The sequence below is a fragment of the Dryobates pubescens genome, chromosome 1 (assembly GCF_014839835.1).
Source record: "Dryobates pubescens isolate bDryPub1 chromosome 1, bDryPub1.pri, whole genome shotgun sequence".
NCBI lineage: Eukaryota > Metazoa > Chordata > Aves > Piciformes > Picidae > Dryobates > Dryobates pubescens.
Genome location: NC_071612.1, coordinates 12,855,403 through 12,878,204, shown reverse-complemented (window position 1 = coordinate 12,878,204; position 22,802 = coordinate 12,855,403). Strand labels below are relative to the sequence as shown.

Below are 22,802 nucleotides of genomic sequence, written 5' to 3'. Positions count from 1 at the left end.
AGAAGCAGAGTTTCTTATTCCCCTTGTTCTTGAGCTACTGTGTCTGCCATTTAAATACCAACATTTCTCAACAGCTTTCAGTTTAACCCACAGAGGTTTCCCACAGTAACTAATGGCTGACTTATGAGCCCCTTACTCATAACGGTGATTAGTTAATTCCACAAATAGCTCTACTGACTGCAGTGTGATCACATTTAATTATGACTTCCTCAATGTAACAGATTTCCAGCCCTTTAGGAATAATGCAGATAGTGTTATGAGATAATCACAAGAGCATTACTCCCAGAGGTTGTGATCACCAGACTTTGGCTCTTTCTGCTTGTGTGAACCACAGACAAGTGGCAAAATGTTTCTACTGCCAGCCATGCTAAGCCTGGATTTGGTTTTTTTGCCATTGTTATCTTCCTACAAAGAGCTTTCTTACACTTCTGACTCTTGTATCCTACCATAAAAGCAGTATTTGAAGTTCTGGGGTACAAGGATTTTCTTGACTTCACAATGTGCCACTTGGTGGGACCCAGAGTTTTGCACATCTACCAAGTATTTGCACTTAGAAATAATTAACAGATTACACAGAAAAATATTTCTGTACTATTGATGTACCACAGCAATGTCTTCGGGCCTCAGCTAAGCTAGAGGCCTCCTTCTGTTACATACTGCAAGGATATATATGTTTTTGACTCCACTCATTGTTATCTGTTTCTTCCCAAAGGGCTATATTTTGAGTTTCTTCCATGGATGCAGTTAAAACCACATGTCAATGACATTATTTGTGAGATTAGCTAATCATCACCATCAAAAAGTGCTCATGCTTAGGTCTATAGTTACTGAAGGGAAAGGGGGAAAAAAAGCTTTTCAGTGCAGGGACTACAATCCTGCATGGAACAGCTAGGGCTGGAAACAGGTGTTCATGCAGCAAGTAAGCCCTCCTGAGATCACTGAGTAGGTCCAATGCTAAATCATGTAGACCACAGAGCTACCAGTTTCCTTAGGGCTCCTTTTGCTGGTGTCCCAGGGACAGATTTCCCTGGTAAGCTTTCACGTGCATGCTGTGAAGATTTCTTTTTTGAGTACTGCTGTGTAATAACCTAAAATAGCCTGCCCCATCCATCCTGAGTGCAGCTGGGCAGAGTTCCTTCATAATATGTCATGCCTAAAAATATTCCTGTTATGAAAATAGAGACAGAGATACTCTGTTTTTGTGTGCTGTGTCTGTGTGTTTAGTGTACATGTAAGAGCATGTGGAGTCAGTCTGAGGGTGAGCTGCTTCACCCATGGACTCTGAATGCTGTACTGAAGAATTACTGAAGGGCTTGATACTTGTTTCAGAGTATTTGTCTGTAGCCCTACTTCTGTGCTATAAATACACCTAAAGCAAAACAGACAGTATGTAAAGCAGGGCAGGGAATACCTCTGACTTCTAGACTTGCTAAATTTGCAAAGCTGTGGGCAGTGCTGCTCACAGTAATACTTCACAGGGGTGAGAAGGAAAAAAAAAAAAGGCAACCAGGAATGAAGCAGGCTGAGCCCACAAGTCAGATGAGGTATAATATTTGAATAGTTCCAAGGAAAGAAACTAAAGGACAATGCAAAACAGGCAAAATGTACTTTGTCTGTTGTGCACAGGATGATAATGTTGGGGACCATAGTGACAAAGCAGAAAGGTGGGAGGCATTTTAGATCATATGTGGTTTTCCACCTCTGAAAATTTTAAATCACAGAAAAAGCCCACAGAGGAATCAGGTATGACCATACAGAAACAGGAACTCATGAAACAAGTAAGTCTCAGGGCAGAGGAAAATCCTATTAGCTGAGAGTTTCTCACAGTGTCTTCCCCCACTCTTCCTTTTTATTTAAATGAAGATGTGTTCAGCTTTGTCAAAGAGGCAAACCTTGCAACCAGGCCTGCCCAGCTCAGGTGCTTTAAACTACAAAGAGAAGCAAAAACATGCAAGAACAAACACCTGCTGAGCTGAGGAGAACAGAAAGGAACAGAGAAAAGATGGAGTAAAGAAAATGCCCAGACTGTCTCCAGCTCCCTCTGAACCTAGTCCAGGACATCACTGTTGCTAGCTATACCACAAGACACAAGTTCCAGCAGGATGGCCAGGTTTTATGAAAGGATGGATATTTCTCACAAGTCCTATCTTTACATCAGGTTACTGTTGCTTTGAAAGCTTGTTTGCTTCACAGCTTCTTCAGTTCCACAACCAGTACCTCCATGTCTTTGTCCTCTGTGGCTGCTGAAAAATACTTCTCAATTCCCTGGAGGGAGAGACACAGGCAGATGAGGCAGCACTTTCCTGCCCAGTTCTGCACAAGAGAACCAGTCACCCTTCCAAAAAGACTGCCATTATCCCCCCCCAAATATCCTGATTTAGTGCAAACTCATAATCATATATATATAATTAACATTTTAAAAGGATTTCTGAGGTCTGTGTCATAGCCTGTAAAATCCTGTGGAACATGCAGAAGAATTTAGGTACTTTCAGGTTACAACACTTTTGGCAGAATAAAGAAAACTAGAAGCAGTAATAAAAGGCCCAAATCCCTGAAAGTAAATTAAGTGTCCTTCCCCCATGCATTAGGCTGCAGTGTTAGATATGCAAAGATGAAGTCAACAAAAAGCCTGAGGATTGCAAAGTAAATATTTGGGTGTATTAGCTAACTGTTTGGGGGTGTTTTGTGCTTTTTACATTTGTTTGTATTAATGTTTGAGTCCAATTCACCTTCCAAAAAAAGATAACGGAAACGATCTGTCTCCTACCCACAGTCGTCTCCTCCATCAATATTTTTGCTTATCTCTCCTCTCATGTTTCATGTTGTTTCAAGCAGCTCCTTAGCACACCACAAAAATGTTAGCTATCCAGCTAAGTTGAAGTGGACCCCAGCTGAAGTAAATACTCCACACAGACATGCTATCTTTCTGTTCCATTTCTTGATTATCCTCTTTGAGCCTGCTACATGTAGATCAAAAGTCTTTAAAAATGTTTAGTGAGGGGACCATGCATTACAGAAACTATTCCTTTCACAGTGCTGTGTTTCTATAGTAACCATCTTATAAAAGCACTGTAGCCATCTGCTTTAAATATTAACTTCCAAGACCATCAGGACTAGCATAAAACAATATCACATTTATTAAATATTAGAACTAGAAACAAAAGGAGAGAACTACAAGAGAGAGGTTTTTTTCCTGTTCCTCAGTCTAATCTTTAAAACAAACCAACACTGGTTTGCTCTTTTCAGATAATTTACCATTTCATGCCACTGCATTAGAAAGGACTGTGTAGGTGACCACACTAGCTGCTGGGGGCATAAATTACAATTTCCTTCATGTTGCAAAACCAAACAAATGAAGAAAATAGCTTCTAGGGGTAGGTGGTCACTTTGCATATGTTCCTCCTAATAACAGATTTTCCTGACCCTGTTTTCACAGCAGTACTCTCAGACATACTGTGGCAAAGTCTTGAGAGGAGGGAGCATGCAAAGAAACAGCCAGCAGCAGCTGACAAGTGCCACACTTGGGCAAGTAACTGTCCAATTTTGTCACAGTCTGCTAAAGGGCAGATGCCTCAGACAAAGGTATGAACACTCAGTAATGCATTCAGCAACCTTCAGCTTACAGACAAAATCATAAGACTCAAAGCCCCCAGTAGAGTGTATCCTAAGCAGCAGGAGCCTAGACATTGACCTAATTCAAAGAAATGCCTGCTCCTTACCTGCATCAGCAACAGGTTAGGTCACCAAGGTCCTTAGAATAAGCACACCCTTTTAGCAATTTGAAATATGTTGGCTGGCACTTCTTCAAATACTCTCTCTCTTCAAACTGTGCTAGAGAGCCAAAGGTAAGCTCTTGAGAGCCCTTCTCTGCCTTTAAGGAATGGTATCTACCTCACCACTCCAACCTTATTTTCACAGTGCTCTACTTCCTGCTCCCTCATCCTGTGCTGCCCATTCTGAGGCTATTGTATTTGGGGTCAAAATACATGGGAACATTCATAATTTGCAAATTTAATCTGAACATTGCCCTGGAATTAGAGCAGAATTCAAGTCTTGTCGTGGCAAAACCACACACCTTTGGCACCGGAACTCAAGAAAAATCTCATGTTTTGCATTTTCTAAAACATGCTTCCACCTCCATCAAATACAGCTTAACAAAACCTCACATACTTCTAATACTAAGTACTGTATTGCAGCTGGTTTTCCCACTTCTCTTTACTGCCACACTGAGCAAGTGCCTGCACTAAGCTATTCATGATATTGTCCAGATCTTCTTCTGTAGGAGAGAGCTGTGTATTATACATGGAATAGCAGCCGTGTGCCCAGATAACACAGAGATGGTTCTTGTCCAAGAAATTCACAGTCTGGTGGATCACCAGACCCTCACAAAAATGTGTAATTCCTTATTTTACAATTTCCCCAGTATGCATTTCCTCCTCCTTGATGACACCAACTTCTCTGTTTTGACACAGTAGCTTTTTTGTTCTGCAGTTCTCCTGAGGTTTCTCATATTGGTAACCCAAGAGCAATGCCTCATAAGGCACTGACAACCAAGAGCACAAACAGTGAATGAGGAACAGCAGTTCCTGGAGTTACAGTGAATACTGAGCTGAAGAGCTGATATCAATCTTTTTGAGGAAAAACGGCAATTTTTCACAGGCTGTAGTTCTGTTTGTGTGCCTTTGTCAAACGTTAAGTTACCTTCCTTCTCAGCCTTGGCAAAGCCTCAGCTGCAATGCTATACCTGTCCAAAAAAATTGGTCAAAACAAGAAGATTTGAAAGAATACAGAATCTCCACTGGCAGAAGTCTTCTGGAGCAGATTGTCCAAGTATTTGCCAAAAGCTGCAGGCAGGATTTAGCTGGTGTGGGAGAAGAAAATGTATTAAATGGTTTCTTCCATAGCTATTTAATAAAACTTTTAGGAACAACTTTTCAGTGCTCTGCACTGGTACAGGAAAACTCCATTTGGTATATCCCGGTGAGAATTTGGCTGGACAAGGGTGCAAGCAAACTTGCACAGGCCCTAAGTGGCTCACAGAGGGAAGACCCTGACTACTCTTTGCCCCCCCAAATTAAACAGATCCCAGTTTTCCACATCAGAACCACACCAGGGGACAACATTCTTTAACGTGGAGTTTCATGATATTTGCCATGTGTGAGATGCCCTTTCTTTTCACACTCCTGAGCCTACAGCAAAGTAAAATAATTAGTGGGGTGGGGGAAGCAGCCAGGATAGTGGAGCACAAGCGGAAGAGAAGGCCTGAGTTTGCTGCTCCTGGTGTATCTAAAGAGATCAGTTTCTGGTGTTTGCCTGTTACATAATAAAGACTGTTTCCCCCCCACCCCGATGTATAATTTGGCTTCTAGAATTGAGGTTTTAATCGTATTTTGAGGCTTTGGAGGTCAGCCACAGCCAAATGCAGGTTGGTGGGCAAAGCATGGGAGTGTTTCTTGTAGTACTGAAAAACATGGGAAGAAGCACTATCACCTAGCTGGTTTAATACTGTGAACCTGAAGAAGAGCCATTGGTGGCAGGCTCAGCTAACTTGTTTTTTCAGACTTACTCTAGAATGTGAGATTTGCTTGCTTTCCTAAGAACATCTCTGGCCGTTTCCCTCATACATTCCCCACTACTGTAAAAATGGAAGATACTCCTTGTTCCTTTCATCATTCTTGTTCTGGTTTGCACACATTGTAATTCTTGGGACTCCTGAATTAACAGGACTTGTTTTGAAGTGATGTGATGTGAAGCATTTTTTTCCTGTGCCTTGTACTGAGCAGATATTCTGCATGCCTGTTGCATGCTCCCACCTTGCTTTTGAATGCTGTGGACAGTTGTTAACATAGCTTAATGTGTTATCCAGCAGGTGTTCTGTATATTTCCTCTGCACTCAAAAAGAATAAGCAGTTGGTCTGTTAAGGAATCATGTTCTGCTGAGAAGGCAATGAGTAAGAGAGACAGAGAAACAATGTAGTCCCTGTCTTCTACCTCGTGGGTCAGGGCATCCTCCTGCCGCCTCTTTCAGTGCTGTAAATTTTGGTAGCACAATTCAGATCCTATCCAAGATTCCCAGCTCCAAGAAACAACAGTGAAAAATACCTCAGGTAAATACCACAAGCACTATTTAATCTCTTCTCCATCCCCCCCTGCTTTTTTTGTAGATGGGCTTCTGAAGGGGGGAGGGAGGAGAAGGGCATTGGCAGAAGGTTACAAATTGGTGAATAATCTCTTACTCTCTCTCTCACACACACCAGGCAGACAAAGTTATGGCTGGGAACAGCTGTTTGTTATGCCAAGGAATTGTTTTCCCCAGGTCATGCATTGACACGACTATTGATCAGCGTATGTTCCAAGTGTAAGAAAAATCCTACCTCCCAACCCCCTTCTCTGGTAGTTAGGTAAAACTCATCAGTAAGGATTGCATCCATGCATCTGAAGACATAATTAAACTTTAGGTGTGCCTTTTGCTGAACTTGCTTAACAAGATTTCCATTACTTCTTTACCTAGAGGACAAGCCCATGACAGAGTCTGTATTTATTCTGAGATACTCATCTAAACTGACACAATGGTGGTATTCACCCTGTAGCATACAATGGTAATCTTACACTATTTACTTCCATTCTGCCCCCCAACTGAAAGCACTGAATAAAATACTCTTCATCATACGCAGCATTTCTTTCCTTATATTCTCTTCATTGGGTGACTAAAATAAGTTCTCCATATAAAAGAAGAAAATATCATAATTGGTAATAATTAGGAGGTTATCTTAGGCAAAGATGCACCAGACAGAATTTGTGTGTCCAAACAGATCTTAGATGGTTAAGTTACATGTACTGGGAAAAGCCCACAGACATCATAAGTAGAGAAGAACTAAGTCCTTGTAAACTTCAGTACTTTCTAATTCAGAATATTTAAAAAAACACCTCAGGGCTTCTGCAGGAAGATTCCAGAATATGTACAATGATGTACCCAGGGAAAAAGCTACAAGCATTTAGAGAAGATGTTATAGTATGGCTCTTGTCCTTTCTCTGGATCTGCCCACACTGGTACATTTTCACAGTAAGGTGGATTTGCTTTCCTCAGGCAGGAAATGGGAACACAGCAGTGACCTATTTTCCGTACTTCCATTCTTATTTCTAGATCTATTATGTACAGTGTAATGAACACTGTAATGAACATTCAGCAGTGAAAAAACATCAATAACTGACACAAGCACATTTGCTCACATTCTGAATGCACCATTAAAAATCGGCTAGGTGACTGGACAAAACCAGTGATCGGTCAGGGGCTGACCTGCAGAGCACTTAACCTGCTCAAGTTAGAGCTATCTGACCACATGAAATGAGTTGGCAACTAAGCTAGAGTGGACATGTCAGCCTCTGTTTGTTTTATTTTGTTTACACAATTAAAAAGACACTATGGAAGCTCTGACAACTCTACCACAGAGCTGCCATGGGTATGAATGGAAAAGGTGAACACTATGGACTAGCTTTATACTTACAAAAGTTTCATTCAGTAATGTGATTGAATGTCATTGTAGAAGAGGCACAGAGACGCTCCTAGTGCATTCCTCCTAAGGGCTTTGTAATTCCAGTATTTACAAACACTGAGATGTATCATAGTAACTAATAAAAAATAGATCTACCATCTTTCTACCATCTCACTTCCTTCTGAAAGGTCAATCTTTCTACTCAGGAGTGGGCAAAAGAAAACTCCTTCACCTTTTAGTAGGGTTTTGCAAAACTAGGATTAAATTATTTAATTCTAAAAGTGGAAAAACTAGAAGTGATTTATTACCAAGCATAGGTTATGTTTGCTAGTTTAGCAGCTTTTTCAGGAAAGCTTGTCTTTCCTCTATGTACATGTATTTCTGACAAAACTTAGCATTAGAATCTGTCACAAAATAGTCATCTGACCACATACTTCCATTTTACAATAAACTACTAACTTCTATGTGGGGAAACTGCTTTAGAATAATTTGGAGGAAAATACAAACTTCTTTGAAGAACTTCAAGGCTAACAAATCTACTGTGTCCAAAAGTGATTTGTGAAAACCATATATGAAGATAGAATGTGGACACTTGACACTCGAGCATACAGTGTCTAATTTGCTAAAGGGATGTTCCAGCTATGCTTTTTCTTCTTAAGGCCCGTGTCGAAATGCCAAGTCAGCTGTGCAGTGGTATTTGTATTTTGGAGATGAAGGTGTGTCCTTTGAAACTACTCAGGCATCTTTTTCCTAAATGGATAGTCACAACCTGACTACAAAGCGTTCATTAGTGCCTGAGTGCAAGTGTTCATAAAGGAATGAAAAAGGAACTGTCGGTCAGGAACCGCACGATCATGGTGTTGTTTTCTTTCGACAAAGTAAGCCAGCTCTGCAGTTCCTTCCCACTTTGCACTTTCTGAGTCAGTTAACACAGAAACAGACTTATGGTGCAGAAGTCACTCCCATCCTTGTGTTGCTGAATCACTCACCCGCCGCTCCTGCTAGTTAATAGTAGCTATTTTTAGTTTACAGTGGAAAACTCTCTCATGGTGGCAATGATATTACAGAACAGTTTGGGAGCAAAATCATCTAGCTCGAACATCCGATGTGCTTCAGAGCCTGTGTTTGGTACGAGCGCCTCACTGTTCGCTTCCAGTACTGGCGATCTAGGTCACCCTGGCGCATGGGATGTGGCATTTGTTGGCTCTTTCATAACTGCCCGTAAGAGTTCTGGGGTCATGTTTGTAAACACTGCTGCCACGTGCGCGTAAGCACGTGGCGAGACACCAGCGTGACCTGGAGCGCCAAGCAGAGAGGTAAACCGTGGTGCCAGCATCGACGTCGCTAAGCCAGCCAGCGCCAGCTCTCTTGCTGGCGCACACCCCTCAATCCCGTGAAATGCCGTGGCGGGTTGTTTGAAGGGCAAACGGGAACCTTTTTCCTGCACATGGCACATGTGGATCTGTGCTAATATTGATGGCATCTAGACAGCAAATGGCAGTGCTAAATTGTTCTCAAGAAAAACAAAACAAATTTCTGCCCGAAGTCACTGAAATTGGAGCCAGCATGGTCCCACAACACAATGCAAAACTATGGCTATTAGGAAAAAGAATTGTATGAGGGCACATTGCCAACGTTTCCAAAACGACTTCAAAGACAGATAACCAAGACTTTGTGTCTGTAATAGCTTTTTGCTGGCTTTGCGTGGACAAAATTAAGACCACGTTTCAAGCATTTGAGGAAGTAACTCCTAAATTATTTCTGTTTTTTATCGGTAGAGGTTGCATGAAGCCAGATACAGTCAGTACAAACAAAAGTCACAAGTCTTTCATTTCCTCTTAATGAGAAATTAGCAGACACAGCCGCCCAAAGCCTATGGAGAGTTTCACCTCACCCTTGCCATGCACGTTATACCCTTCAAGAAAAAAAAACAACAATGCAGAAATGGGGGGGGGGGGGACAGTCTGTGGTCTCTGTCACTCCCTGCTATGCCAGCTCTATTTCAAGAGCAGCTCTAAGTCTCATTTGCTTTGACCTTTGCTGGAAGAGCAGAGAATAGGACAAAGAGTTAAAGTGTTACCAGCCCCTGCTGAGTCTGCACTTCTGGGCCAGGCAAGCAGCAAGGCGGCTGAAAGAGGGTGTGCACGCAGCAGAGGGTAAGCGAGAGAGGGCACCGGGAGGGAGAGTAAAACAAAAGGAGAAGAATAAACAGTGCACACCCCGAAACAAAACAGGGCAACATGTACAGAAAAATGCTTGTCTTTCAAGAATATGGACTTTTCTGTTTGTTTCCCCTCTGTGTAGTTATATCTTGTTATCTGAACTCAAGGTACAGTAGATACATGAATCCTTGAACTCTGAACTCATGAGGAGGGCAGCAAAAAGTAAGTCAATACCATTTTAGCTGAGTGGCTGGAAAGAAGCATGCTTTGTCTTTTTGTGTCTCAGCTATGGGAGGCTGCTTAATGCAACAACACACAGCTGTTCAGACCTCTCTCTTGCTGTGTGCCAATGGCCTACTAAAACAAAGCAAAACCAAGGCAGTCCTCTCAGAGAGATAATGCAACTGTGGTTCCAAAAATCAGCTGCTGCACGCTACTTGTGTTTCCTTGAGACCCATCTCTTAAACCTGGGCAAAAAGCGGTGCCCAGTTTTTAGTGGGAAATAATAAAAAGGTTCCCATTCCCTTCCACAGGCTTTCTGAAATCCTGCCCTACTGTTACCCAGTTCCCTAGTAGTGTCTCTGGAAAGCAGAGGAGTACCCTTCTCACTGTTGTGTGTGTCTAGCTACTGCTCTCCAGCACTATTACTCTATCAAGCAAGGAAGTTTCTATTTTCAACTCACCATGAGCCACCTTGTTCTGAACCCCTAGCATGAATATTGCTTAAATGTAAACCAAGCAAACCCAGATGAACTAGCAGCCTGTGCCAGCCCATCACAGCACTGCCTTCAGTCGTGACTGCAGGTGACAACCCAGGGCTCTCTCAAGCCATGTGAAGGGAGCTGAGCCCTGCAGCGTGGCACCCTCTTGCCTCTTAATGCAGTGCCTCGGGGATGCCTGGGAGGGTGTTTGTAAACAGAACAGCCATGTGCACATGAGCCATGTGGGGCTGGGCTGACTGAACCTCCAGACTGCTGGGGAAGAGGAGCAACTGGAGAAAAGAGTCTCCCACTCGGTCTTATTCCAAAGTAGTTTGCAGCACAATCAGCTTTCTAATCATGGCAAGGGAAAATCCATCTGTCCTTTTTATGGCCAACTGCTTTTGTCAGCATCTGGAGATGCTGCATGAGCTATATTGCCCATTGGATTTTATGTCCAAATGCATTTTGTCAGGGATTGTATCACAAGTCTCTGAATGTGCTGAAGTTACTTAGAGCAGGCTCTCAGTTAAACACACTGCATACTAAACCAGGCAGACTGAGCTATTGAGTACCCACTGCAAAGGAACTCCCAAAGATCAGAGTCTTGGCTGTCTCCAGTTCGGGTCTAAGAGATAACAAGTGACTGTTGAATAGAAAGCTATGAATGCTGCTTGTGTTGTGTCACCTCCACAGGTCTGTGCATCCCCTCTCCTGCAGAGAGATTTCTGACAACAAATTAAAATTGGGTTGGTTGGTTTGTTTTTTCTTTCCTTGGAGCTCTGCTACCAAGTATGATGTCAGCATGGGGGTTTGTGAGCCCCCAAAACCTCTAATTGATAAAACAGATCAAAACAGGAGTTGAGTGGTAGTTTGGAGCTGATGTACAGGAACAGTCTGCAGACTGCAGGAAATCTTGCCTGAATGAATAGAAGGTTCAAGGGTATTAATGGTTAATGGGAGTTATTGGAGTACCCACTTATTGAAATGGTATTACACAACTCCATTTCACACACTGCAATTAACTGACACAACAAACCATTTTTAATTGTAATTAGCTTATTGTGAGATTTTGCTTATTTGTTTGAAGACATCTGCAGTGCCAGTAAAACTGAGAAAACATCCTTTCCTGCACCCTTTCTCACTTGGAGAAGAGGGTTTCAACAGTGCTCTAGCCACAGCAATGTGCAGAAAGGCATCCTCTTCCCCGAGAGACAAAAAGCAGTATTTAATTTGCTGGGTTGTTTTGGGCGAGCACTACAGGTTTAAAGGTCCAAAGGCTTGTGCAGCAAAAGAAGAACATGTAGTTGATCAACAGAAAATGCTACTGGGAGGAAAAAAAAAACAAAACAAAACAGTGAAAAGCTACTTGTTTCTGAGTCTAGTTTCTGTTTCTTAAAATTGATACTTCAGTTATCTTAGTAAGCAGAGAAAATTATCTGTAAACCTCTGAATGAGCAGGAAGGAGTTGTATCATGGGTAAAGCACTGGGGCTTAGGAGATATGGGTTCAGTTCCCAGCTATACCACAGCTTTCCTGTATGTCTTTTAGGATTAAAAAGAAAGAAAATATTAAAAAAAAAAAAAAAAAAGTCAGTGAAATGAATGGCTTCAGCAGGGTTTGTACCACACTGCATGATCTGTGTGTGCTTTAGCTCTCACTCGTTGCTTATTAATTTTGTACTCTTTCTCTTACTCTTTGCACATTTTGCCCACTCATTATTAGCACCCTAGGGAAAAAACTGCAGCAATGCTGTTTAGGAACTCCTCTCCACACACACACAGAGAACAGGTAGCAATAGCAGCTTTGCTTTATTTGCTGCAAATATTTAGAGTTTTGGAAGGGAGTTGCCTGCCTCTGCTTTGCATTAGAAATGCATTACTAATGCTCTGGCCCCTTGTGCACTGCCAGACCCCTTTTCACTGTTTCATTTACTAAATTAAATAGCAAAACAAAACAAAAATGGCTTATGTTTGTACAGCCCCAAGCACAATGGGATTCTGTTTCATGGCTGGGATATGAGGTGCCTCCTAATGTGCATTAATTAATTTCACTCCATCCACTCTCCTTATATTTAGAAGCATTGGAGTTGCCATCTTGAATTAGACTCATGGTCCAGCTTGTCCAGCAAAATATCTCCAACCAGCTAGCAGCAGTTGCTTCAAGAAAAAGTAGTTATTCAGTTAAAGACTCACTCTTTCCAAACCATCAGCTAGACTTTATGGAGAAAAAAAAAAAAAAAGATTGAAACTGCTTTGAAAAGTTTTTGTATTTTTTTAATGAGTACAAATTAGTTTGCCGCTTCTATAGTTGCCTCTAAATCTGTCCCTCCATTTCCTCTCCCTTCTCCCTCAAAGAAAAAAACACACCCCCAAAATGACTTTTTTTTTCTTGTAGTTGCTACAAGTATGTGACCGATGAGGTGCCTCACTCCTGCAAGTATCTTTGCATAGGCAGACCCTTACAGATCTGTGAGCCCAAGGAAAATGAATAGGGCTTTGTGCAAATGGCACAGGCTGCCATCAGTTTGCAGGATCACAAGTCAGCTGACAGCGCTGGGGAAAAAGAAAGCCTCCTACACCTAACTTTGTGTCAGTTGCACAACACAGGCACAGTGGAAAAATATACAGAAATCGTTTTTCCTGTCTGGTCTCTCCCTTCCCAGGCATACAAGTAGCAATAGAGAGAAAGAAAATAAATCAGCTCAATTCTTAGTTTTCCTGCTACGTTTTTCACACCCACAAAAGCTACTGCTTCTCTGCTTTAAGGATTACAAAGAAGCACAAAAGTACAGGTCCAAACTCATTTGTACATTATGGGGAGAACCATAGAAACCACAGAGAACTGAAAGACTGTATTTTTCTGTTTTGTGAATTTTTTATGTGTAAATATCAAGAGTGCTTTTCCCTATTTGGTCAATATTTTCACTTGCTTCAGGGTATGTGGTGTGTACACTCATAAACTGACTGCATGGAATGGGGACTCACTAGCATAGGTTTTCTTTCCCCCAGATGTCTGCTGGTCATAGAAGTGTTAATTCTGACCCTTTTCACTTGCTCAACTTTCTTGGCTTTTACTGTTGCAGTTTTAGTAATAATTCAGACCATTTTGGGTAGACAAACTTGAAATCAGATAAGCAAGCAAAGGAGTGCAGGGGGAACAAAAAGTTGGGTATTTGGAAAGAAAATATGTTAAGGTCTGTAATACATACAGACACACACCCACTCCTCCAAACCCCAGAGAGCAGTGAGTCCAATGTATTTTCCAGCCTTCATATGTTCTCTTTCAGGAAAAAAATTGCATTTCCTTTATGAAGCTATACAGGCACTTTGAGCTTCAAGGAAATATCTCACTTCTGTGAACTTTAGTAACTTTGGAGGAAGGGAAGCAGCTCCTGCACTACTGTAACAATTAATTTTCCTCCTTTTACCATGCGTGGGACAGTAATGCTACTTGCACACAAGAGGAAATGTGCAATCATTCTTTTGTCCTTTTTTGCTTACATAAGGGCTGAAAGTGTTGTGTCCTTTGGCAAGTATAAAAATTGTATAGCTTCAAAGTATATGACTTCAAACATAAGTGAAGTAGCACTGGAAGAACAAACATTAGACAAAGATGAAAATTGTATCAGGAGCATGAAATGGGGGTGAGTGCTGCATGAACAGCATACTAAGGAACAAATATGGAAAGTTGTTAAAGGACACTGAAGTTGGGGGCAAAAGTGTCAGCATCAGGCACAGGGCTAATGTTTACCCTTTGATCACTCTAACAGCACTAAAAGTGGCAAGAGAAGGAAGAAATACTCGGTGCAGATTCGGAAATATCTTTGTCGCATATTCTCTCATACATGCTTTATTCTTGCTTGCTACCAGCTGCTGCAAGAGTAATGGGAGCTGGGGGTCAAAAAGAAGTCAGAAAAGAAAACAAAAGGAAGTGAAAAGCCTAGTGAAACACAAGCAGGTTCTGCATGTGGCCCAGATAATTGTGTCTTGCAAATAAGAAGACAGGTCAGAAAGAGACCATTGGAGTGTAATAACAAAAATACAGTGATGGTAACCAACATTAACATAGAAACAACCAGTGTGAACATATCACTCATAGCAGAATTCATGTGTATAACAAGATCTGTGGACTGGCCTTGTGTGAGGGTGAATACCACAACACATCTAGACAAATTCAGCATATGCAAGAGAAAGTTGTGCCACCTGCTTTCTCCCTATGAGGAAAATCAGTTCTTAGGGTTCATTTTGTAAAGCAAGCAATGTGCTTTGCTGGTAGCATTTGCTGCAAAACTACAGCACATTCTGAAAAATATCTTTGTGACTGGGAAAGAAAGTCTCTGGATGGGGAGCAGAACCTCTTTTAGTAAGGTCTCAGAGTGCATGCACAGCATAGGTTTCAAGTGTCTCCAGAGACCAGAACTTGTCAGACAGCTTTGGTTTAGGTCCGCAGGGGAGGGCATGAAATACAGTGTTAGTTGGGTGCTTCTGACCAGCTATGATATATTGTCATCAGTGCTTCCTGAAATCATCTTGGCAAGACAACCCTAATAATTACCAGCACTTTCCCCCCCACCTTTTTTTTCCTTCATCCCTCCCCCCTCCCCAGGGTTATTATTCATTTGGTTGAGCAAATACAGAAATCTCCACCAACCTTCTCATCTCTAATGGAGATCCAAACCTTGCCTTGCAGTGGTATTAGCTTTCGTAATAGCAACACCTCATTGTGTCAACATGTCTCATTAACTAATAAAGACTTGCAGCTATTTGATTTTACTTATAAAGTTAGTAGGACTCATGATTTCTTTTCTGTTCTTTAAAAAGGGAATTGTTCTAGTATTCTAAGAGGCAGTGACTCATGCCTAATTAAGGAAAAAAAGTATATAACCATTTACAGTGGGATTCTTGTATTGCAAAGAGCTGCTTTGTCATGAAAGCTTTTGGGGACTGAATTCCTTTTTCATTTTTTAAGGGGAAGGTGGCAAGGAAATAATTTGAAACCATTGCAACAATTCCCTTAACTCCTATCTCATACTTGGGGCCAGTCCGTTCCAGGCAAACGCATTGACACAGCGCAGATTGCGTTCAAGTGGGGGTGAAAAACAGCAGCATCTGACAAAGGAATGCAGCGCAGACACAGAAAGCTCAGCCAAACCCCAAACTACAATATATTTTCTTAAAACTCTATGGGTTTTATGCCTTTTCCCCTCCGCCACCCGTGAGGACCGGGACATTCCTAGAACTCTGTCCTAGCTGTCTACGTCAAGGCAGCTGCGGAGGATGCTGGGACAATGTTTGTAAACACTCTAACCACGTGCGTGCAACCACATGGAGAGTCATCCTCCTGACCTAAAGATCTACACACTTGGTAAGCAGGGTATTACTGCAGCCCAGCCAAAGCCTTTTCCAGTGTGATGTGACTTAAAGCAGCTCATGCCAGCACACTGGAAGACAAAGCTTGGACTGTTTATGCATTATTGGAAAGGAGATAAAGCAGGGAAGCTGTTTAAATTTTAGTCATTGAAATACAAGGTTCAGGATAGGTCAGCTCATGTGGGGTGACAAATGCAGAAGCCATTATCTTCTTTATACATCTGGAAAAAAAAAAATATCAGCTTACACCTGGAAACTTCTTCTCCCCCATGCATATACCTGCTGAAACCAATATTCCTGTGCTGGGAACCCATGCAGGATGTATTTGAGGTTAGAGGTAACACTGTAGAACACGTGAAGATATTTCATGATGTATGAATTGGATCATAGTAATTATTCAGAAAGTGCTGAGGCTGCTGCCTTGTCCCCTTGGAAGACACTCCCAAGGGGTATTTGGTTCTTTAGCTGTTCCTGGTTATCTTAGCCACTCACCTTCTCACTTCTTCAAAATGGTCTTAAAAGATACACTGTACTTGATTAGGATCACAATGCTGAATTTTCCTTTCTTGCCTAATGTGGTCACACAACAAAATAACTCCTTTTCACACTGCAATAGAAACACTGCCTTTTTTTTTTTCCTCCCCCCATAGGGGAAAAACAACACACACACCAAGAATTAGGTCAGTCTGAAGCCTCAATACTGCAAGCCTTTATTTATTTGTAAGAATAATCCTACTGGGGCTTCTTGCCATATGTATGCTACAAAGTAATAACACTCCAACTTGGAGCCCACAGCTCCACAGAAAATTCTGGTTTTGAAGGACAGTCTAAGTTTTGTTCAGGTTGCTAAAATGATTCAGCTTTCTGGGAAGTGTCTGACAAAGATGACCAAGCCTCCTTGAAAAGATAGACAGGAATTTAAATCTTTGTGGCTTTTAATTGTTACAGTGTTTTTCAAAGTACAGCAGTTTTCTTTACATTGTCCCCAGATTTAAAATCCTATCCTATGAACAGCCAGTAGAACACTCTTTCTTATCCTCTTCTAAGGCAGAGCAGATTTTTTTTGTTTTCTTAATTTCAAGATCAATGTGAGATACATAGGATGAACAGCTAACTGTTCTTTCCATTTCTCAAACCTTGTTTTTCTCTACCTTCCTTCTATTACTCCCTGCTGCTTAATGCAAGGCACATTCCCAGTATTTTAATCCAAACAACTTCTTGCAGTCAGTCGTCAGATGTCCTTGGGATTAGTCCATCTGATGGTAAAGGGTCAGAATTTTATTCCTTAATCCCACCACTTCTCTCTTCACCCACTGAGCAATTCCTTGGAGAAATGGGTGAATAGAAAAAATTCAGAGCGTCTTGGCTACCCTAAGGGAAGGCAGAAGTGACTACTTCTCAATGGGTGACTGAGGCAGTGATTACTCATGGTACTTTCCATTGGTAATATTTTATTATCCAGGATACAAGGACGAGCTATGCAAATTGAACATGCAGGCAGTGAGGATCTGAAGTGTAACAAACAGAATCATAGCAACTTGTTACTAGTTACTTGTTCAGTGTTCAAAAGGCTTTTTTTTTTCCCCTGCAGAAGATCCTTGAATGAGTAAGAAGGTACTCACTGCCTTATGGGGTATGAGATTGGAATAATGCTACAAGTGTGATTGATTCATATAATTCCCTTTTTGGCTTGCAGCCATGATGCAGTCATATGCTTTATCTCTGCTCAGACTACAGCTTTTTTTTTCTTTCTTTTTTATTTTTTTAAAATAATGAATCATAGTACATCAAACTCCATTTCAGAACCAGCACATTGCCTTTCAAAATGATGTCACAACACTTACTGCTGCTGGCTGACTGCCTTAATAGCAATCAGAGAGCTGGACTAAATAAATACTGTATATATTATTTATAATATATTATTATATATTATTATTAAATCTTTTGTGGTTGTGCTCTTCAGCACAGTTTCCAAGATAACCACCAACTCCACTTGAAACTTGGCAACTTTATTCTACCACTCTCGGGGTCCAGTTGTGAAGCTGTCTTACAGATGCTGCTACCATGCTTAGAGCTACTGTATGGCAGTGAAGTGAGAGAAGTAGAAGGGTCACTTGCTGTGACAAGCCAAATTTAACAGCTCATCTAAAATTCCACCTTGAAAAATGGACAACTTTTTAAAAGGGACCTTGTTTGGCTTCTGTAGAAACATGAGATGCATTTTCCACTCATAATGAAACAGAGCAAGGGATTTAAAGTCACTGCTTAGGCATACTCTGAGAGGAGCACTGCCCATGCAATGAACTTGGAAGCGAAGTACTCCCTGTAATCCCAAACAGGATCAGTAATATTAGTTCAACCCAAACCTCCTGTTTTTCAACACTTGTGTAGCAGGTTTGTTCCAGAACGGTGAGGGTGTTGTGCTTGGGTTTTGTTTGTTTCTTTAGGGCTGTCTGGCTGTTGCTAGTATTTAAAGGACCCGTAAGGGAGATGCAGTCTCAGCAGCATCTAAAGTGCTCGGGGCAAAAGGGAACGGTCCCTTCCAACTCTGGCAGATCAAGTTGCTGCTCCAGCAAAAACTGCAGGGTCTCCTGATTCTGTACGTAGAAACCAAAACACTTACAACCTCCTATTTCTGTTACCCAATGCAGCGCTGTTGCCAACAAGAGACCTTGGAAATCAGTTCGTCATAATAACGCCTCAGCAGGCACGTTTCGTGTTCTTTAAGCAATGCTGACACGCCAAAGTCTAGGACCATGCGCACTATATCAAAACAATACTAGTTTCCCTGGCTAAAAGCCAGGAATCAGCACAATGCCAAAGTCCTCGTTAAAAGCCTTACTACAAACAGTGATAGTTTGGCAAATTCGGGAGCCTGTGTCTCCCATTCAACTTTACTTCTTTTGAAGATTTATTAATAATTAGTCCTGAAATGGGCAGTAAAAAAAACAACCACCCACTTTCTGAGGTTCCCTGGATGCATTAACGAAGTTTTGATGTAGCTTCCCAAAATGAAACAACTGTTTCCACTGTGAGATGACTTTTGAGTCACTTCATGTAGACAGCAGTTTAGTCCCACCATCTAAGCTCTGTTATTTTTCAAGCTTTTGCCCTCACTTTTTGCCCCTCCTCCCTACATCCTGGTTGCTAGATTTAAATGTTTTCTGACTTCACTGGGAAGGCTCTCACTATGGTTTCCATGACATAGAGGAAGAGAGACAAAATATTGCCTGACAGTGATTTATTTACATTGGTTCCAAATTGCTGGCTTTCTGCAGGATAAAATCCAATATGTGTACATTCTTTCAAAGAGTTAACAGCAACAGATAGGGTAGACCTAAATTCCTTGACTCGGGAGATTTACCAATGTTCTTCAAGACACAGCAGACTTAAATACAATGGTAAGAATATAATTTGAGAACAAGAAAACAAATATGCAAACTGTCTTAACACAGATGCAGTAAAATAGTATCAGTGTTTATATCCAGTTTTATTTGAGGCTTTAAAAGAGATTAAAATATTTAGCAACTGAAAACGACAGTGTCAAAGAACAGCAACAACTAAAGTGCCACATGTTTGAAAAAAAGAGCTGAAAGAGGCAGTATTTCTATATGGTAGTATTAAAAACTTACCTGACCATTGTTAATCACAGACCTACTGTTGCTAAAGCAACAATATACACATTATAATCTATAGGGAAACTACATAGACTTACCTGTACTTGGAGGGATGCAAGAAATTAATTGTGAGGTGACCAGAAAACGAAAAAGACCCCCACTTCAACAATGACAGAAGTTTTAGGAAATGTAATGGCAGTTGAGGGGCAAGCAGCCCTAAAGGCTCAAAGAAACGTGCTACTGGTAAAAGGAACCGATATGTTCATCACACAGTACTTAAAGAAATCTGCCTAACTCCCAAAAGCTAAGAGAAGAAATTATTTACAGCCCACCATGCCGAGCGCGTTTCTTAAACGGACACCGCATGTATCACGGTGTTGGTTTTGCCACCTCCTATTCAGTCAGTTTCCCCTCTAACACAAGTTTATACTTGACTCTTAACCACCAACATCTCCCCGTTGAATATCTTCAGCAACCGTGTCCTATTTTGCACTTTACAACCTCCCGAGAAAGCGCCGTAGTGAAATACACATGCAGATACACAAGTGAATATACGTGTTACTATGCTCACCCCCTGCTGTACTAAGTCAACCTGCCATTAACATGCAAATAGAATGGCCTCATTAGCCGGCAAACAACACCCACTGACCTGCTTTCACTAGAGAAAGTATCTCCTCATCTCTGAAACGCTGAAACTTCACATTCAAAAAAGAATCAAAAATGAAAAAAAAAAAAAAAAAGAAAAGCTGAACTGATAGTGGGAGCTGCCGATCCCTGCTCAGAGCCTGCCGCTCATCACAGAAAACAAGTCTTGTGATGAGATCTTCGGTTGCAACATTTCAATGAAAGCACGCTAGACCGCATCACTTCTCCCTTCACCTCCCTCTCTGAAAAGGAAAATCACTTAGTGGAAAAGGCTCTGCTAAATTTCCAAGACTCTAACCGCGAGCCGGAAAGCCTCCTTTTAGCAACGGGGCAAGGAAAAAGACTGCTAGTGTCCGAGGGAGCGATTGAACACCGATCAGTGCCACGATGCAGGCACACGGTGCCGCGTCCGGCTTACAAACGTGGTACGGTTGTTGCTCTTGTCTGTCATCTGGTGGGGAACAAGTCTGACCTCGCCGAAAGCGGTATTTTAGGGAAACGTGCGCGAGAAACTAATTTCTTTTTTCTTCCCGTGGCTACATTGTGCAAGTGGCCCCGACGGCAGCATTCAGCAAGGCGGACAAAACGTGCGTGTAGATTGCACAGAAAAAGAAAGGCCTCGCAATGAGTCCCCCTCCTCAACCCGCACACACTTCTCCATCACCCCCAGGACCGGGTTTCGTTTCCCTCCCACACTGTCCTCTCCAAACTCCGCAAGCCGCCCTCCTCTCTCCTCCTTTCCCCAGGGCTGCGCCTGCCTTTGTGTCCGCCCGGGGCCGGGGAGCGGCACAAAGCCGGGGTCCGCCGCCGCCCCGGCCCCCGCGGCCGCGCTCCGCGGGGCTCTGCGCGGGGACAGCCCGGCAATGCGGAGTCGGGGGGCTGGGAGGCCGGTCCCCGCGGGGCGCAGAGGAAGGGGCAGCGGGGCAGTCCCTCGGCGGGGAGTCGCCGGCCGGCGGGGCTCAAACTCAGCGGGATGCCTCCCGCTGCCGTCCCCGTTCTCCCCGCGGCCAACGCGCAGACAAAGGCGCGAGGACGGGCGTCGAGGCAAAGTTGGTAGCCGGCCCCGTGCGGAGGGGAGTCGGCGGCGACCCCCCTACCGCCTCTGTCAGTCAGCCATGTTGGGGGCTCCGCGGCGGCGCCCACCCCCCAGCGACACCCGTCAGCGCGGCGCGGCCCCGCGACACCCCCGGGGGAAGTCGAGGGGAAAGCGGTCGTTGCGGGGAGCCCGTTCTGACCTCTGCCGCGTCCCTCAGCCTTGCCGACATCCAGCACGCACAGCCGGGCGCCGCGCTCCCCTCTCCTACAGGGCCGCCATCTTGCTTCCTTCTGCTCCTTGACGAAAGCGGCCGGGCCCCCGCATCAATATGCACGCGGCGCCCTGACGTCGGCGCCCGCCCCGCGAGCCGCACCGCCCCGCGCGCGCAGCCCCCCCCCCCGCGCGCCGAGCCCACCCCCGCGGGGCGCCGGGCGCCCCCGTGCAGCAGCAGCGGCGTGTGCGGGGGCGCCCCCGTCACCGGCCCCGTCACCGGTCCCGTCACTAGCTCCGCGGCCGCCGCCCCGCATGGTCTGTTTTTTTCCCCCGACTGCTGCCGCTTTTTGACGTTTATGGGGGCTCCCTCTCCCCTTTTCCCCACTTCCCCCCCTCCGTTTCGTACCCCGCACTGCGCGGAGCTGGTGAGTCCGCGGGGCACCGCCCGCCAGCGACAGCTCCCCCCCCCCCCCCGGCCGGCCGGCGATTCCCCCGTGCTCCTGCATCCCCCTCACTCCCCGTTCCCGAGGGCTGGTGTCTCTTTCCCACGGCCGCGGGAGTCCATCTGCCGTCCCTGCGGGGCGGGGGCTGCGACTGTTCCCTCGGGCTTTTTTCCTCCGGCTGCGGCTGGGGGTACGGTGACGCCTTTCGGTAGCTGTCTGGCAACGTAAAACAAAAGCCAAAAGATTAAAAGGCAAAAATTTCCCCAGGTTTCCCCGAAAGTGAGTGCTTGCCCGCGGGTGAGCGGGGATTGCTCAGAGCGGGCTAACTTATCATAGGGCCCGGGAGCGCCCGCTCCCACCAGTCTGCAAAGCTCTAGCCCCGCAGCTGCTCTGGTCCGTAAGGGACCCCTCGAGCTCGTGAGTACGCCCTCGGGTGGGTAAGACAGCCTTCGAGTAGGTGAGAGACACGTCGCGGGGCTGAAAGTCCCTTCGGGTGGGTGAGAGCATCCTCATTCATCCCTATCGACCGGGACCGTCTATACCACTCTCAAACTCGGATTTTATTGCTCTTCGCAGAAGCTGCTCCGTATCCGCAACAGCTGAAGCTGCAGCGGGAACTCTGGCTGCCTGCCTCGGCCCCGGAAGCGGGGTCCGGTGCCTTCCCGGCCCGCCAGCCCCCCGCCAACGGGTGACAGGTTGCCGCTGTCCCCTCCGAACGCTGCCGCGCTGCTGGCCGCCAGGAAAGCCGGAGCCCTGCCAGCCGACAGACTGGAGGGAGCAGAAGTCAGAATACGCAAACCAGACCTCACCAAGAACTGGCGCTGGGCTTTCATTCCGCCGAAACCCTGTCCCGGAGTCCTGAGCGCCAGTCCAACCCGGTGGCCTCCTCTGGTCCCCGCAGCCAAAACTACTCCAGCCTGACCGGGAGGCATTGCGGGGCTAGGACGGCAGGCTTTTAGGAGAGCATTAGTTTCCCGGACAGATCTTCTCCCGTGAGCAGATGCATACAGAAGGGGTGTTGTAGGTGCTGTGCATCCCCAGCTGTCCCGTGCCCGGGGCAGGCAGGCTGCTGAGAAAGGGCTTCAGTAAGGTGCCAAATCTGGTACACTCAGTGTAGATTACA

At 44.2% G+C, this 22,802-nt stretch overlaps 1 protein-coding gene across 1 annotated transcript in view; it reads right to left on the bottom strand.

Moving 5' to 3' along the window:
• TET2 (tet methylcytosine dioxygenase 2) overlaps positions 1-21,346 on the bottom strand; it is a 71,363-nt gene extending 50,017 nt beyond the window's left edge. Inside the window, exon 1 of the mRNA XM_054161550.1 lies at positions 21,223-21,346. Coding sequence (XP_054017525.1) covers positions 21,223-21,252 — 30 coding nt within the window. The 5' untranslated portion in view covers positions 21,253-21,346. The remainder of the gene's footprint in view (positions 1-21,222) is intronic.
• Positions 21,347-22,802: the final 1,456 nt, after the last annotated feature.